We start from the raw sequence: 17,648 nt of genomic DNA on the forward strand, positions 1-17,648 counted from the left end.
CTCGTCCCAAGACTCCATCCTGGAAAAACAGTCGAGATTGCTGCTCTTGGGATGGGATCAAGTGCGATGAGAATACGGGCCATGTAACTGTTCTCGACTTGGGAAGTAGTTTTCTCTATGGTTCTATTGACAACAACAGTACCCTTTTCCAGCTTGCTCATCTTGAAAAGCTCGATCTCAGCTACAATCACTTCAACTACTCTCAAATACCATCCGAGTTGGAGATCTCTCGAGACTGACTCATCTCGATCTCTCTTATTCCTTTTATTTTGGCCAAGTCCCCACAGAAATCTTCAAGCTGACGAGGTTAGCGTACCTCAACCTATGCTGTAATCAGGGTCCATCTTATAGACAGTTGTTGCAGATGAAAGCGCTAGGCCTGAGAAGCCTAGCTCAAAATCTGACCAGCTTGGAAGAACTTCTTCTTGGTTTAGTCAAAATGCCGTCCCAAGTGCCCAACATTCTGGCGAATCTGTCTTCACTGAGATTGCTGGACATGGAGAAGTGCGCCTTGCCCGGTGTATTTCCGTCTGCCATTTTTCATTTACCGAAGCTGCAATATCTTGCGATGGGTCAAAACAAAGCTCTCACGGGCCGATTGCCGGACTTTAACTCAAGCAGTCCTCTTGAAGAGCTAAGTCTGCCACGCACGAGTTTTTTTGGGGAGCTGTCCACTTCAATCGGAATCCTTCCTTCCTTGAGCTATCTCGACGTAAGTAATTGCAAATTCTCAGGATCCATCCCGGCTTCACTCGCTAATCTTAGCAACCTCAGATACCTGGATGTCTCAATAAACCCATTCACAGCCCGGTCCATTTCCTCTTTTTCTTGGGTTTGGAAGAAGAAGAAGCTCGCTACTTTGGAACTCCAAATGATCAATTTATATGGTGAGATTCCACCTTCAATCGGAAACTTGTCTCAGCTTGGTGTGTTATCCTTAGATGACAACCAATTAAGCGGTGCCATGCCATCTCAGCTCATGAACCTCACTCAGCTAACTGTTTTGTACCTCACAAATAATCAACTATCGGGTTCTATACCGTCTGGGCTTATGAATATGACTCCACTGGTCGTGCTTGACCTTGCAGTCAATAAATTCCACGGTGAGATACCTTCATCAATCTTTCAACTTCAAAATCTAGAGAACCTCCGCCTTTTCGAAAACAACTTCAGCGGTACTATTGAGCTAGACAACTTTCACAAGTTCAAATATCTGGAAGTGCTGCAACTATCATCTAACAAGCTATCAGGCTGCATGAGTAGCGCGAATCTTATTCTTCCTCGGCTTAATAACCTAGGACTGGGTTCATGCAATTTGAGCGAATTTCCGACATTCTTACAAAATCAAGCTGATATTCAATGGTTGGACTTGTCTGATAACAACATTAGGGAAGTGCCTTTTTGGGTGTGGAATAATCACATGGTCTATTTGAATCTCTCTCATAACTTCTTAACCGGTCTTGATCGATATTACCCGATGTACGCTTCATATTCGTACACAATAGACCTTTCTCATAACATGTTGAAAGGTTCGCCCCCCGAAGCACCGTTATCAACAATGTCCTATATAGTATCCAACAACAACTTGACGGGAGCATTGCCAGCATGGATCTGCAATTTGAGTTTAGCAATCACACTAGACTTGTCTCTTAACAGTCTGACTGGTGTGCTTCCTATTTGTTTGGGCAATATAAGCAAATCACTCATGGTATTGAACCTAAAAGGCAACAATTTCTATGGAAGCATTCCAGAGCTCTCGGTGAGGGGGATGCAATTGACGATGATTGATTTGAGTGACAACCAGTTGCAAGGCAATTTACCGAGGTCCTTGGCCAATTGCAAAAAGCTCAAGTTCATTGACTTTGCAAACAATTTTATCATGGACACCTTCCCATCATGGTTAGGATCACTCCTAGAGCTTCATGTCCTTATTTTGCGATCCAATAAATTCCACGGTGTCATAGAGAGGCCTAAATCTAGTCATGCATTCCTTAAGTTGCGGATACTTGACCTCTCTTCTAATGCATTCATCGGTAAGTTGCCCATGGAATTCTTTCAGTCTTGGAATGCCATGGAATTCTTTCAGTCTTGGAATGCCATGAAATTCGAAATGCGAAACTTTACATACATGTATAAAGATCTATATCCGCCAATGTTCACACCGCTCACCTACGATGGCCACTATGATTTTTCTATGATAGTGATTTACAAAGGGCTTAAATGGTATTACCCAAAGATACCAAACGTCTTCACAATCATCGACCTCTCCAACAATTTGTTAAAAGGAGAGATCCCTAGCACCATAGGTGATTTCAAAGGACTGCAAGGCTTGAACCTTGCCAATAATTCCCTCACTGGTCACATCCCATCATCGTTAGGGAATCTCACAACGCTTGAGTCATTGGACCTTTCTCAAAACAAACTCACTGGACAAATCCCCCAGAAGCTAACAGAACTCGGGTTCCTTTCTTTCTTGAACGTCTCTTACAACAATCTAACCGGGTCCGTGCCTAGAGGGAAACAGCTCGATACGTTTTCGAACGATTCTTTTGAGGGAAACTCAGGACTGTGTGGGGAATTCATATCCACGAAATGTCGAGATTCATCGGATAAGTCAAGACAACCTTCAACCTACCAAGAAGATGTCTTGGGATCACCAATTGAACTCAATTGGAAGATTGTTCTTATGGGGTATGGGAGCGGCTTAGTGATTGGAGTGGTCATCGGAAATGCATTCATCTCTTGGAAACATGATTGGTTTGAAGGAAACGCCAGGAGAAGGCGACGGCCTAGTCGGAGGCAGCCTAGGAGAGGTAGGAACTCCTGGTCAGGCAAGTTTCTCAATATATGCAGATATTAGAACAGACTTAAAAACTGAGCTGGGTATTTCCTTCTTTTTCTCGAATGTACTTGTTTCTTCGTAGTATCTTTATAGTTATTTATGTCAAACTTCGTTTTCTTCAACTAATCTCTCGTCACGTCTATTTATAAAGTCATTGTCAACTTGTAAACCTAGCTCATGTGCGCCTTTTCCTATCAATGTTCTAGCATGAGTACTACAATCGAACACTATCCGAATTGCCACAAGGATTATCTTTTTCTATCCAAAGTTCACATCACTTGCTGAAACCCGTTTACGGGTTCTAGTAAAACAATCGATACTAGTGGTACACTGTTCTCATAACTTTATACAAACTAGACTCTTATCCGCACCTCAATCATCTGCTTTAGTTATTTGTCACCTCACAAATTATACAAACAACAGTTGTGTTGACATTTGAAACAAAATCCGCATTTGGAGATTGATTGGACAAGAACCATGACAAATGATTCTCGTGAAAAATATACATATTACTTTTTCTTATCGGATCTTCTTTTATGTTTGTGTGGTAAAAAATCAAATTCTCTCTCATAAAGCAGCATAGCATGTGGAGAAGCAACATGGCGCAGGAGAATTTCCTAAAGTTCTTACCATGCTTGCTAATCATGTACTTGGTAAATGTCATTTGATTTATCTATTTAAACTTTTCTTTTTTTCTCAAAGAATGATCATTTGTTATGTTGAATTATTGTTGACACCTGAATTTTTCTGAAAAGTCAAAGTTTCAGTCTTTTTGAAACCAAGAAAAATAATAATAAATCAACAAAAGACAGAGTCCAATTTGCCGGTTTATGCGAGGACCTAAACCCATATGCCTGAGCCCATCTATTAAGTCTAAGTCGCTCGCTTCAGCCCGGTCCACTAACCCAGACCACTAGCCAAGCCCATCAGGAATTTGGCTACCCATCAGCCTAGCCCATGAAGCCCAAATTTAAAGTCGCATTAAGCAACTTCTGCACAGGCCCAGATTTGCAAGTTTAAGTCGGAGCCCACAAAGCCCGTGAGAGTTTGGCCCATAAAGCACGCACGTACAGGAACTGAGAAGAGCGAAGGAATTCTGGCAAGGGGACGTTGGCAAAAGAACCGGCTCTCCTCCAGCTTCCTCTCATCCAACTGACTTTGGTGATTCCTTCTCTCTAGAATCCAATTCCAGAGAATTCGCACTCGATTCTTCTTCTCTGGACATCGCTCCCAGTTGCCGCCTTCGATGGTCGCTTCAATCCATCTCCACTGCCATGAGAAAAAGGCTGTGTTCGTCTTGTTCTCAGTCATTGTCGCTGAAGAGCTTGAGCCGCGGTTCGCCATTTACCCTTTCGCTGATTCCCACCTTCAAATTTTGCTTTTGTGACTATTTTGCTCTGGTTCAATCGATAATTATTGCAGGTAAACATCCTTATTTAACGAACCATATCTGCTCTGTTTATGCTTAAAAACAGAGGCCGCGAATCCTACGTACTGCTTGTGTACAGATCTTATGTAGCCGAGCTTCCGCTAGCGATTTGAACTCATCGTGTTTTGTTGATGATACGGAGACAAATTCTTGGCATGTTCCTGCGTTTAGATCATTAGATTAAATTGTCTACCATGTGTTCGACAATTTTTGAGTGAAACCTGCGTGTGAAATTGATTAAAATCCTTGCGTGTTGATGTTTGGTTGATTCTTACGTGTTCAGACTGAGACGTCTGTGTTTGATCCTCTCATTGCACCATTGAATTGACCTGCTGTGATGCTCCGCCCGAGACTTTGCCTGCTGTGTCTCTGCTTATTTTCAACCTCTGTTTCAGTCCATTTCATTAGTCTTGTTGTCAAACCTGAATTTATGCCGATTGAACTTTAGAGGTGCCTAGGAATCACCTAGGTGAAAATTGATAGAATAATTAAATATTAAACATTGCCATCGTCTAAAAGCTTAATATTTAGAATAATTGGGCAGTGATCTCACAAAATCTCATAAAAAATAAAATTGATTGGCTACGAAGTTGAACGGAAATGAAAGAGGGAACGATGGAGGCTTGAAGAAGTGGAGAGTTTTGTGATTCTGCAATTAATAGTTTCTGAATGTTTGCAAAACAAAAGAAAAGAAGTGGAACGGTAGCAGATTCACGACGAAGAAGAAGAAGAACTCGTGCTTTGTGGCCTGACGGCGCTGAACTAAGCAAGAAACGAAAGGAAATTAAATAGTATATTAAAATTAATAAATAAAAACGAAAAATAAAATACGGAAGGAAAACGATTGGAAAGTGTGATTCCTAGCTAGACGGTTGCGTCTTAGAAATAGTTTTGGCTGAATTTCATTTGATTTGAATTCATCTAGTTTAAGAGTCATTGTCTTCAGATTTCAAAACAATTTGAATTTTTAGCTTGTAATTTCTTTTAGATTGACATACAAAAACAAAAACAAAGAAAAGGATAAAATGAAAAATCTCATTTAGCGGTCATTTTGTTGATTTCCGTCTTTAATATTGTCAGTGTAATTCTCTTTAGTTGAAATTAGACTTTGACTCTGATTTTGAAAATTAGCTCACGGTGGTCACGCCCGGATCAATAATAAGGTAATATATATTCTTTACCCGACTCATATCGAGTTATTTTACGGCACTTCACCTTTTTTGTCAATCCTTTTACCAAATTTGAGTAAAGTGAGGTATTAGCTCATGGCGATCACGTTTAGGACTTAATAACAAGGCTATGTAATTTTTTTGTCAAACTAATATTAGATTGGGTTGATACCACAAAAACCCAAAATCGGTATATTTATAATAAATTTATTTGAAATTAATTTTTTTAGAAACACCTTAGCCAAATAAATGCGCTAGGCAAATAAATGGCCAATATTTTCGTGTTTGAAGCTAGAAGTATCTAACCACTGGGGTTCGCCCGCGCCACCCTTGGAAGAGGAGGTGAGGCTCAAATCCCCACTTTCTCAGTGGATGGGGGTAGGGATGCGTAAGTTTTGAGAGTGGGTTTGAGCCCCACGCCCCGCAAGAGGCAGGACAAGTCTGCAGTGAGTGTAGAGTAGGATTAGAGTAGGACTGACAAAAAAAAAAAAAGCTAGAAGTATCTTAAAGAATGGCCCACCTTTCGGCAATGATTTTTATGGACTCGATGAGTAAGATTAAAGACGACGAATTAAACTACTCCGCTAACTTATTTGTCCATCAATTTAGAAAAGCACCATAAATCCCTAATGAGACCTGGGGGAAAAATGACATTCCATCAGGCCGATTCCCACCACCACCGGAAAATGAAAAAGACCTCAGGCGACGGAAATGCCCGTCGCTAAAGTGTAAAATTTCGTTCTCGTCTCTCGCTAGGGAGGAGAAAGGGACTAAATGGAACCGCTCCGGAGCATGAGCATGCTTTTTTTGTCATATATATAGTGATGAGAGCATCTTTATCTTATAGTTACCATGTCCATCGAAATAGTGCAAAGATTCATGATCTATTATTCACTCTCAAAACATTTAAATTGCGCCAAGAATTCACGTTTTAGAATGAACAACGAGAAAATTTTTGAAAAGGTTTGGACATAGAGAAATGACCCATCCAGTCGTTTCGATGTGTATATTTCTACATGATGAGTGAAGAATTTTTTTGTTGTTTGCAAGATCTTGTCTTGAATGGTCCCAATAACACGGGATATGCATGGTGCAACGTTGTATCGTGCAATTTTTTCTTAAAAGTTAATTTCTTCAATCGAAAATAACGGAATGTCGTAAAGTCAAAAAGAAGTTGAATTGCTTCACCTTTTATGCTTTCTTAAGACAGAACTTTGTGTAATTGTATGATAAAATGGGGTACCGAATACACAATAGCAAACAGTTTGCTCTATTTTTACTTAACTAGGCAATATGAACAGAACGACCAAGCCTAAGGAAAAGTAGATGCATTATTGAATTGCCTATGGATGATTGAGTGCCGGTTATGATAGATGATGTGCAGCAAGTACTAAAAATTTGCTCTGGCGTGCAACGATATAATATTCTTATGAGTAAAAATTATCTTCAACGGGTCTCCTTGAGCACATAATTTATCTCGACACAAAGTTGAGACCGATAGAACAAGAAGAAATGCATGACTGGCTATTTATTCCTTAAATTGCGTTCAAATGATTCAAAACATCTCAAGTTTTGTTCCTTTGGTCACAGCAATGAAGGCTTGGTTGTGCCTTTGTCAACATGCTGGGACTTCATTACTTTCCTGTAACAAACGGACTTCCGTAATATTGCAAAATACAACCAATTGTACTTTGAAATTAAGTTATTTTCCTAGATATCGATGGTGCCAACGACAATATACTTTTGTCTGTGGTTTCTATCCGTTTCAGCATAAACAAACCCAGCATTAGGAAAGTAGTAGGCAGCAATGTTAGGCTAATGCACAATCCAGACGGCTGTGATTGTCTGGGAGCAACAATTTGCACAAGACAAGGGCCAATTCCATCTCTATCTCCCTCTCAATAAGGGAGACTTTTCAAAATTCTAAACAATCTTAATTTCTCTGAATGCATTATACAACAGAAATTACATTTGTTATAAGTGACCAAAGAAAATGTACACTGATCGTAATTCTAAGGGAAAACAGCATTAATATGACAAACAAAAGGTCCCACACAGCACAACCGTCGAGTGAACGAAAGGGGCCAAATGGGCAACCAAAGTCTTCAATTTCGACCCTCAAATCAACCATTTGCCACTGTCCTATCAAGCAACCAAAGTCGTCAATTTCGATCCTCAAATCGTACCATATGCCATTGTCCACTGTCCACTTTCCTAATGAGCAACCAAAGTCTTCAATTTCAACCCTCAAATCCTATCATTTGCCACTATTCACTATCCTAACGAGCAACCAAAGTCTTCAATTTTGACTCTCAAATCATACCATTTACCACTATCCATTGTCCTAACGAACAACCAAAGTCTTCAATTTCGACTCTCAAATTGTACCATTTCATAGACTTTTTTGTCATTGCCTCAATGAGCAACCAAAGTCTTTCAATTTTGACTCTCAAATCATTCCATTTCATGGACTTTTTTTACCATTTCTTAAAAGTTAATTTCTATGTTATATATATGTAAGGCCATTATTAACTTGTAAAACAAGCTTATGTGCACCTTTTCTCTTTATATCAATGCCCAAGCAAAAGTACTCCTACTGAACACTTGATTCTACCACAGAGATTCATCTTCACCCAGGGTTCACATCACGAGCTGATACCCGATAACAAATTCCAGTTAAACGATCAATAACAAGATTACGGTGCTCTCATGACTTAACGCAATTTAGTAGGCTCTAATCCGACCTTTGAGGTGACATTTAAGACACAATTCGCATACCGGAACTGTACCAAACGATTCCCATGGAAAACATTTTGCCGGCATAGTCTCCGCCTCTCTCCTCCTTGTTTATTGGCGTGATTTCCCATCTCCATCGTCATCTGCCGCTCCGCATAGCTTCGAGCTCCAAGCCTGCGACGCCATGATCACTTGGGATCGAGAGTTCTTCGAGGAAGTCGACGAGAAGCTCCCGGTTGAGCACAATTCCCTCCCCACCGCTCGCGTTAACAGAGCAGAAGCAGAGTCTGCAAGAACCCAACAAAACCCTCACAACCACAATCACAAGAGCAGCCATGGATGATTTCTCCTACCTTTCCGACACCGACGATTACCCGGTGAGTTGACTTCGCAGTGGAAGATCTCATTTCCCAGACCAAGGACCTCTTCGTCCTCGAGCCAAATCGCTGCCATCAACTGCTCCTCGGAGGACGCAATTGCCCCGCTGCCAAAGCGGAATCCGGACGAGAAATCGTGTTAGAAGTCCACCACGAAGTTACGATCCAGACTCTTCGCCGATGGATTATTTCGATTCGTGGAGGAGGACGAGGTACTGTCGGATTTGGAGGCTTTCTCCCCTAAAGAGCAGAAGAAACGTTGCTGAAGTAGGCAACGAAGGAGCGGAGAAGATCGCCAGGATGGCGAAGCAAATGGAGGGGTAGGCTGTAACTTATTCTTACTCGAATCTTTCGTTTGTTCGCGCTTCCGCGCTAGTCGTGTGACATGATTTGTTGCTTTCTTGGCAGATGTGCTCTTACATATCAGTAAACTTCATTACTGAATAGTAGTGATTACAATCTGGGCCATATGTTTTGGTTTCAATATAAGGAGCAACTTTTCACATAACCACGATTCGGAAACGAAAATCAAACCATAGATGCCGGCAAACTGCTTGGGTACAGCCTAACTAGATCGATTTCAAATTTCTCGTCGAAGTCTTTAAATGTCATTGATTCTATGCTTTGAAAGAGGGAATCAGTAGTTTGGCAAAACCACTGCTAGATCAGATGATCTGGTTGAAATTAAGGTTGAGCTGTGTGGAACTTTAATGCCTCTCTCAAGTCTCAACTAGGTAGAGTGGTCTTCTTAGGCTCGAAATCTGGTGACTTCACTCAGGCTGATGGTTGGAGCTTAACTAGGGAGAAGAAGGCTGAGTTAACTTGGCATAGGCTAATTTGGTTTAATCCAAATGTGCCGACATTTTGCTTTGTATCTTGGCTTGCTATCCTTACCAAGTTGCAGCAGACTGATGATAGATTTTGTAAATGGCAGAATGTGAATGATATTTGTGTCCTCTGTGGATCGAAGCCCGAATCAAGGAGACATTTGTTCTTTGAATGCTCTTTCTCCTCTGAAAAATGAAGTAGGCTTTTGCAGCTATGTGGTGTGGGAGGTTTTGTTGGCGATTGTGATGCTGAGTTTATGTGGGTGTTGCAGACATCAAAGGGGAGGTCTCTGGAAAGTCTTATTAAAGATGGCATGGAATGGTGTCATTTATTACTCATGGAAGGAAAGAAATACTATAGTTCACATTTGTAGAGTTCCCTGCGCTGAGAAGGTTTTCGAGAGTATGTTGTTTGTGGTAAGGTTGCTGGTTTGCTGAAGGAGAAAGGAGCTCATTTGGCAAGAGCTGATAATAATTTGTGTGGTTTTTGGGGCATATAAATACCTGAGATTGGGCAGGAGAAGGATTATTCTCTTGTTTCATCGTGCTATAATGCTTTAGTTGTGTTGGTTTGGTAGCAGGGGAAGTGAAATTCTTGGGCTTGATGTTTTTGCTTGACATCTTGTATTGAGATTTAGACCTTATTGAAGTTGTAGTGGGAAGTGGATGTCCAGTGGTTTGATGATTCATTGGCGATGTTGTTACCATGTCTTAAATTCCAGAAATCATCAGGGATATTTTTGTCTGATGATTCATTGGCTACGTTGTTACCTCATTGTCAAGGTAGTTACCATGGTGGTCGACGACCGTCCCGGAGCATGAGCGTGTTTTTTTTTTTTTTCTTTGTCATTTAAATAGTGATAAGAGCATTTTCATTTTACAGTTACCTTGTCAGAATAAAATAGTGGAAATTTTTTTGGTTAAAGGTACTATTTCACTCAAATATAATGAAACGTCATATAACCGAGAAGGAAATCACATTGCACGTGTCTTTGTGCTTAGTTAAGATGAAACGTTGTGTAATTGCACAATAAAATGCTGTACCAAATAGACAATCGCAAACATTATGCTTTGTTTCTACTCAAATAGGCAATATGGATATAACAATTGAGCCCAGACCAAAGTAGATCCATCATTGAATTGCCTATGATGGATGATTGATGATGGGTTACGAAAATTTAAGAAAAGTGTCCAAAAAGTCATAAACATTTTCACGTTTTATTAATTGAGTACATTCGTTCAATTTTGACCAAAAATGACTAATGTAAATGCCGACTATCCTATGTGATATAATTGGCGATGATGCAAATATTTTTTAATAATATTTTCAAATTTTCAAATTTTTTATTAATTTTTTTTTTTTTTTTCTCTTTTATCTCTTTTTCCTTTTCTCCTCTCATTTTTCTTTTCCTTTTCTTCCTTCCCCCCACACTTTTTTCCTTCGTTAGCCTCCACCGTGCCTTGTCGATGGGCAACAAAGGTCACCAACCTTAGGCAAGGACCACCCTTATCGACCCTTGGCAATGGTCGCCCGCCTAAGCAAGCCAAGGCTTGAGGTCATGCCTAAGGCCAACGACCTATGCTAACTATCGACGAGGCCTTGTGAAGGGAAAAAGGAAAAAAAAGAATGAAAAGAGAAGAAAAAATAAAAATATATAACCCACGCATGACTGCGCTGGTGGAAGCTTGCCCCTGAATTTGGCCCCACGTCGGGTTCAACTCCAGGTATGGTTTCGTGATTTAAGCGGGGGCCTCGGCGGTAGGTTCCGGGCCAATTTTCCCGAAGTATAGTCGGTGTTGTACTCCCATAAGATAAGTTAGGCCAAATCCTTGATATCAAAATAAATAAATGAATAAATTATATATATTATTAAAAATTATCTACGTCAACGTCGGTCATACCATGTAGGATGGCTGGCGTGCCGACACCCACTTCAACAATTTCCAACCAAATTTGATCGATGGTTCAATTGACAAAATGTGAAAATATTTAGAATTTAATTAGCAAAATTAATAAATTTATAACTGAATTGGCAAAAGTGTAATAGGTTTAGGATTTTTGAATAACTTTTCCTCCCATAAATTTCACCTTTTTTCACTTCGGCAAATGGGGACCTTGTTTGCTGCATTGTAATGCCTGGGGATGCTGAGAAGGTTAGAACGGAGGATCTCAAGAAGGTCAAGCGTCTGTGGGTCCATGTTACCTGGATTGTTCCCCATGGCCGGGCCTGGAACTTGCGCTTGAACCTAGGTCTCCGACGCCCAAACTTGGGACTCCGGTTGCACTCGAGACTTGTTCTCAAACGTCTATTTCCTAATTTCCCCGTAACTAATATCAGCAAATGATTTTCCTATTGTTCAGCAAATACAGACCAACGTGCCTTTAAAGTAAGTTCCTTCGGAAAAATTTCTAGCAAAGTTCCTCTTTTTTTTTTTTTTTTTAAATGAAACTTGAGATTTGGACAAACTCCCTTGATTGAATTTGGGAGTGAATGTAATAAATTTACTGTTCCCTTGTGAACGATAAGCATTGTTTGCACAATGAATGGAGGATCTTGATGGTGCCAACAACATAGTTTAGGTTTTCTCTGTTTTCTATTTATTTCAGAGATAGAGACAAAACAAACAAGCAATTGAAAAGTAAATGCATTTTTCTGTGAGCAACCAAAGTCTTTATTTCTCCCTTGATTTGTCCCATTGCATAGACTTGTTTGCTATTATCACGACTTATAAAATGCATACTCTGTCTAGAACAGTGGGGAAAACTTAGTTCTATTTTTGATTACTTACATGTCAAAACATCCATTTGGGTTGAAGGTAAAGTGAGCCTAATTCTGCTTTTAGATTGCAAAAATTATTACATATCTACCGTACTCTCACATCCAAATCTTAGCTTTCCTCAGGTAGCGTCCCTTCGTTACCGACTCTCGATGATGAAACTCATAGGGAAAGGATATCTTTTGCTTTTTTGCTTTTATTTTCTAGGTCTCAATGGTGCCAACGACAATATATTTTTGCCTTTGGTTTCTATTCATTTTGGCATAACCAAAACAAGCACTAGGAAAATCTTAGGCAACAATGTTAGGCTATTGCACCATCCAAACGTCTGTGATTATCTGATCCCAACAATTTGCACAAGACAAGGGCCAATTCCACCTCTATTGTCCCTCTCAATAAGTGAAGACTGTTCAAAGTTTTGAACAATTTTAATCTCTTCAAAGCATTACATCATGAGAATTACATTCATCAGCAGTGACCAAATGAAAACATTGCAAATCATGCAATCAAATTGAAAATAGCGCTAATATCACAAACAAATGGGTCCAACCCAAAGTAATTATTGGGCAAAAGAGAGGGGATAAATGAGCATTCAAAGTCTTCGATTTCAACCCCAATTCATAACCTTTCATCAACTTGTTTGCCGCTGTCACAACTTATGAATGTGATACATTTGCTTAGAATGGAGGGAATAATTTCAAACCTTCTTATTAACCACACAAGCCCTTCATCTTAATTTTCCACAGAGAGACTTTTTGTGAAGGGGACCATCACATGTTGCTGTATGACACTCTGGTTTGGAAATTTTGGACTAATCTATGGCTGACCCAAAGTCTTCCATGCAAATACAAACCTATTTGTCAATTTGGGCACGAAGCTTTTCCTCGTGTTACCCGGTAGCTAGCCCCACACGGCACTACACAAGGTCATCCTCATGCGCCTAAACTTTCATATACATTGCCCGTATTTTGAGTGTTCTATCATTGATAATTGATTTTGATGCATCGTAACGTGCGATGCAGCATGCTCGCTTACCCCTACGCACCAAGCACCCTGCTTCCCTGGTAGCATTGCTCTGAACACAGTCAGAAAAACAGCTTTGAGAAGAAAATAGAATTTCCAACCAAAAAAAAAAGAACAAAATAGAATTTAACCACCCAATAACTTTGGTCATACAGCTAACTAAAATCTCTATACGCATAAAGAGCTACGTTTCAAAGTTAATCAAGTCTTTTATTTCTATACATCCGTTAGAGATTTATTGCCAAATATGCATGAGAATAAGAGATTTGCTAGGATTTAATTAAAAAATACTAAATATATTATTTCTTGCAGAGCGATTAGAGAACCGTTACCAAAATAAACATAAAAATTAGAGAGCTGCCAAGATAAGAGATTTTATAAATTGAACATTAAAATAATTGCTACACAAAACTCACATTTGAAAGTGCCTTGTGGTATATGGCTTTTGTGTATTTTTCTTATTCTTTTTTATATATTAATAGTTATTTAGCTGGAAAAAAGAATAGCGACTTCTAATTTCCAATTTTCGGTGATGAACATTGTTTAGAGAGGTATTTTATTTATAAATGTTTTGCTTTTATTCACTAAACTTGTTTTGGATCTTGATGGTGCCAACAATGTAGCTTGTCTCCAATTGCCATTCATTTTGGCAATATACTAGAACGAGCGGCAAGAAAATATTAGGTGGCAATACAAATGTCTAATTGCTCACAGACAATCGCCTTCATTCTACCTTTATTCTCACTCTCAATGAGAAAGACTGATCATAACTCTTAACAGTCATAATTTTTTTAAAGGCACTACATAAAGTAAGTCACATTCCTCATCAGTGACCAAAGGAAGTGTTCACAGATCATAAATTCAAAGTGGAAACAGCACTAACATCGCAAACAGAAAGGTTCAACGTAGAGTGATCGTTGAGCGAACGAAAAGGGCTCGAATTAGCAAGCAAAGTCGTCAATATGGACCCTCCATTGGTACTATTTCATGGACTTGTTTGCTGCTGTTGCGACTTACGAATGGATTGGTCTAGAATGGAGGGAATAACCTTCAACCATTTCTTAATCATACAAGCTCTTTACCTTATCTCCCCGCAAAGAAGGATTTTTGTGAAGTGGACCATGATGCTGTTGCTATATTACTCCTCGCGTACGCAATTTTTGGACTAATCGTTCGGCCCAAGTCTTCCATGGAATTGACAAATCTCTTGGCTGAATTTCCAGTCAATCAATCGATTGTTGATTTGGGCCTGAGGTTTTTCCTCATGTTCCCATGTAGGTACACGTTACGGCACTGCACAAAGTCATGCTTATGCACCTAAAGATTTATATGGATTTCACAAACTTCTGCGTGTTACATCACGAACAAAGTCATCGACTTGATGCATCATAGCATGAGATGAGGCATGTTTATGCCCCTAGGCACCAAGCACCGCCTATAAAATCTACTTCACTCTCTCATACTCTACTCATCAAAACAAAGTTGTCTTTGTTTGAAACAAAATGGCTTGCTCGTCATGCTTCTACATGTCCATACACTTGCTTTTCTTGTACTTGTGGTCTCATTCTATTGGTGCACACAATCTCTCTTGTTCTCCGAAACCTTTGTGTATCAAGGACGAAATGTCTGCCCTACTACAATTTAAAGAGAGATACAAATGGCCCGTTTGGTTTGGCTTTTGGGGAATGCATTTGCAAAAATGCAAATACCTTTGGGTGAATGGGGTTTTCCGAAATGCAAATATCGTTTGGTAAAATTTGCATTGAAAAACAACTTTGGCCAAAATACTGTTTTGTAAACTTTGCATTTGTAATTGACTTTTATTAAATTAAAAAAGCAAAAATATATTTGTATTTTTTTTTGAAGTTTAGCCACCGGATCGCCGGATCCGCGACTGGATGGCCAGATCTGGCCCCCGGACAATCGTCGTGGTCGAGCGACCCCAGGCGACAGCCACCCGAGGTCGCGCAACCCCAGGCGGCCGTTGCTTGGGTTGCGCGAACCCAGGTGATGGCCGCTTGGGTCGCAATCTCAGGCAATCGCGCGACCCAGGCGGCCATCGTCTGAGGTCGCGTGACCCTAGGCGGCTGTCGCTTAGGTTGTGTGAACCCAGGCGACGGCTGCCTGGGTCGCAACCCTAGGCGATTGTGCGACCCAGGTGGCCTTCGCCTAGGGTCGCGCAATTCAGGCCATCATCACCCGGGTCGCGTGACTCAGAGTTGCCCGAGGTCCAGCGATGGTCACAAGGGTCGAGCGACCCTCAGGCGGCGATCGCGGCGCGTCGCCGGCGCTCGTGACCCTCAGCCGGCTGTCATCGACCTCCAATCGACTTCTCCACCGGCTGCATGAACAGTGATGAACAGTATAACTTGCATTCCGAAACCTCTACCTCTCCATTCCCCCAAAGGCCTCTGAAGCCCCTTGGAGATGCAATTGCATCTCCCCAAAGTCCTCAAAAAATTGAACCAAACACCACAGCATTCGACCAAACCCCTTTAGAGCTCCAAAGAGCGTTCCAAATGCTGAATCAAACAAGGCCAAAATTGTCAATGTTTCAAATGATCCTCACGCTCATCCCAAGACTCAATCTTGGAAAAACAGTCAGGATTGCTACTCCTGGGATGGGATCGAGTGCGACAAGAACACTGGCCATGTAATTGTTCTCGATCTAGGAAGCAGTTTTCTCTATGTCTCTATCAACAACAACAGTACCCTCTTCCAACTTGCTCGTCTTGTAAAGCTCAATCTCAGCAACAATCACTTCAAGTACTCTCAAATACCGTCCCGAATTAGAGATCTGTCGAGATTGACTCATCTTGATGTCTCTTTTCCTTTTTCCTGGTCGAGTCCCATCGGAAATCTTCAAGCTGACAAGGTTGGTGTACCTTAACCTGTGTTGCAATCTAGATCCATCTGGCTCTACGAGGTTGTTGGAAATGCAACCACTAGGCTTGAGAAGTCTAGCTCAAAATCTGACCAGCTTGGAAGTACTTTTCCTTGGTGTCGTCAGCATGTCGTCCAAAGTGCCAAACGCTATGGCGAATCTGTCTTCCCTAAGAAGGCTGAACATGGATGTGTGCGACCTGCACGGTGTATTTCCATCTGCCATTTTTCATTTGCCGAAGCTACGAATCCTCGGGGTGGGTTACAATGATCTCACGGGCCAATTGCCTGACTTTAACTCGAGTAGTCTTCTTGAATATCTGCGACTGCCTGAAACGAGTTTTTCTGGGCAGCTGCCCGCTTCAATCGGTAATCTCCACTCCTTGCAAACATTGAATCTTGATTCCGAGACGTGCAATTTGACCGGGTCCCTACCCCCGTCAATAGGAAACCTTCCTTCCTTGAGTTTCCTCAACATAGGTGGTTGCAAATTCTCAGGATCCATCCCGGCTTCATTTGCTAATCTTAGCAACCTCGAATACCTGGGTGTCAGCATGAGCCCAGTCACTGCCCAGACCATTTCCTCTTTGTCTTGGATTTGGAAGATTAAGAAGCTTGCCACTTTCTATCTCGAGAAAATCAATTTATATGGCGAGATTCCACCTTCAAATGGAAACTTGTCTCAACTAGTGGAGTTAAGCTTTCGTGGCAACCAATTAAGCGGTACTATCCCATCTCAGCTCAACAACCTCACTCAGCTGACGAGATTGTGCCTCCGAACTAATCAACTATCGGGGTCCATACTGTCTTGGCTTATGAGCATGACTCAATTGGTCGCGCTTGACCTTGCAGTCAATAACTTCCATGGCAAGATACCTTCGTCAATCTCTCAACTCCAAAATCTCCAAGTCCTCATACTTGTGAAAAACAACTTTAGCGGTACTGTTGAACTAGACAACTTTCTCAAGCTCAAAGAATTGACAGTGCTGCAACTATCATCTAATAGGCTATCATGCCGCAGGATTAGCGCGAATGTTACTCCTCCTCAACTTCTTGTCTTAGGACTGGCATCATGCAATTTGAACCAGTTTCCTACATTCTTACAAGACTGCTTTCTTGGCAGATGTGCTCTTACATATCAGTAAACTTCATTACCGAATAGTAGTGATTACAATCTCGGCCGTATGTTTTGGTTTCAATATAAGGAGCAACTTTTTCACATAACCACGATTCAGAAACGAAAATCAAACCATAGATGCCGGCAAACTGCTTGGGTACAGCCTAACTAGGTTGATTTCGAATTTCTCATCAAAGTCTTTAAATGTCATTGCTTCTATGCTTTGAAAGAGGGAATCAGTAGTTTGGCAAAACCACTGCTAGATCAGATGATCTGGTTGAAATTAAGGTTGAGCTGTGTGGAACTTTAATGCCTCTCTCAAGTCTCAACTAGATAGAGTGGTCTTCTTAGGCGCTAAACCTAGTGATTTCACTCATGCTAATGCTTGGAGCTTAACTAGAAAGAAAAAGGCCAAGGCAACTTGGCATAGGCTACTTGTCAAAAAAAAAAAAAATTTGGCATAGGCT

The 17,648-nt window shown here is 40.8% G+C and overlaps 2 protein-coding genes and 1 long non-coding RNA gene across 3 annotated transcripts; all 3 read left to right on the forward strand.

The window, feature by feature from the left end:
- Nucleotides 1-364: 364 nt before the first annotated feature.
- On the forward strand, nucleotides 365-2,860 carry LOC120289686 (receptor-like protein 19). Its single transcript, XM_039305002.1, has one exon. The coding sequence runs from the start codon at nucleotides 365-367 to the stop codon at nucleotides 2,858-2,860; it is 2,496 nt and encodes an 831-aa protein (XP_039160936.1).
- Nucleotides 2,861-8,289: 5,429 nt separating this feature from the next.
- LOC120289523 lies at nucleotides 8,290-10,142 on the forward strand. Its single transcript, XR_005547557.1, has 2 exons — nucleotides 8,290-8,873; nucleotides 8,962-10,142. It is a non-coding gene; the product is annotated as an uncharacterized LOC120289523 (long non-coding RNA).
- Nucleotides 10,143-16,216: 6,074 nt separating this feature from the next.
- LOC120289687 (receptor-like protein 35) lies at nucleotides 16,217-17,209 on the forward strand. The gene has a single exon (XM_039305003.1). The coding sequence runs from the start codon at nucleotides 16,217-16,219 to the stop codon at nucleotides 17,207-17,209; it is 993 nt and encodes a 330-aa protein (XP_039160937.1).
- Nucleotides 17,210-17,648: the final 439 nt, after the last annotated feature.

The sequence above is a fragment of the Eucalyptus grandis genome, chromosome 11 (assembly GCF_016545825.1).
Source record: "Eucalyptus grandis isolate ANBG69807.140 chromosome 11, ASM1654582v1, whole genome shotgun sequence".
Classification (NCBI taxonomy): domain Eukaryota; kingdom Viridiplantae; phylum Streptophyta; class Magnoliopsida; order Myrtales; family Myrtaceae; genus Eucalyptus; species Eucalyptus grandis.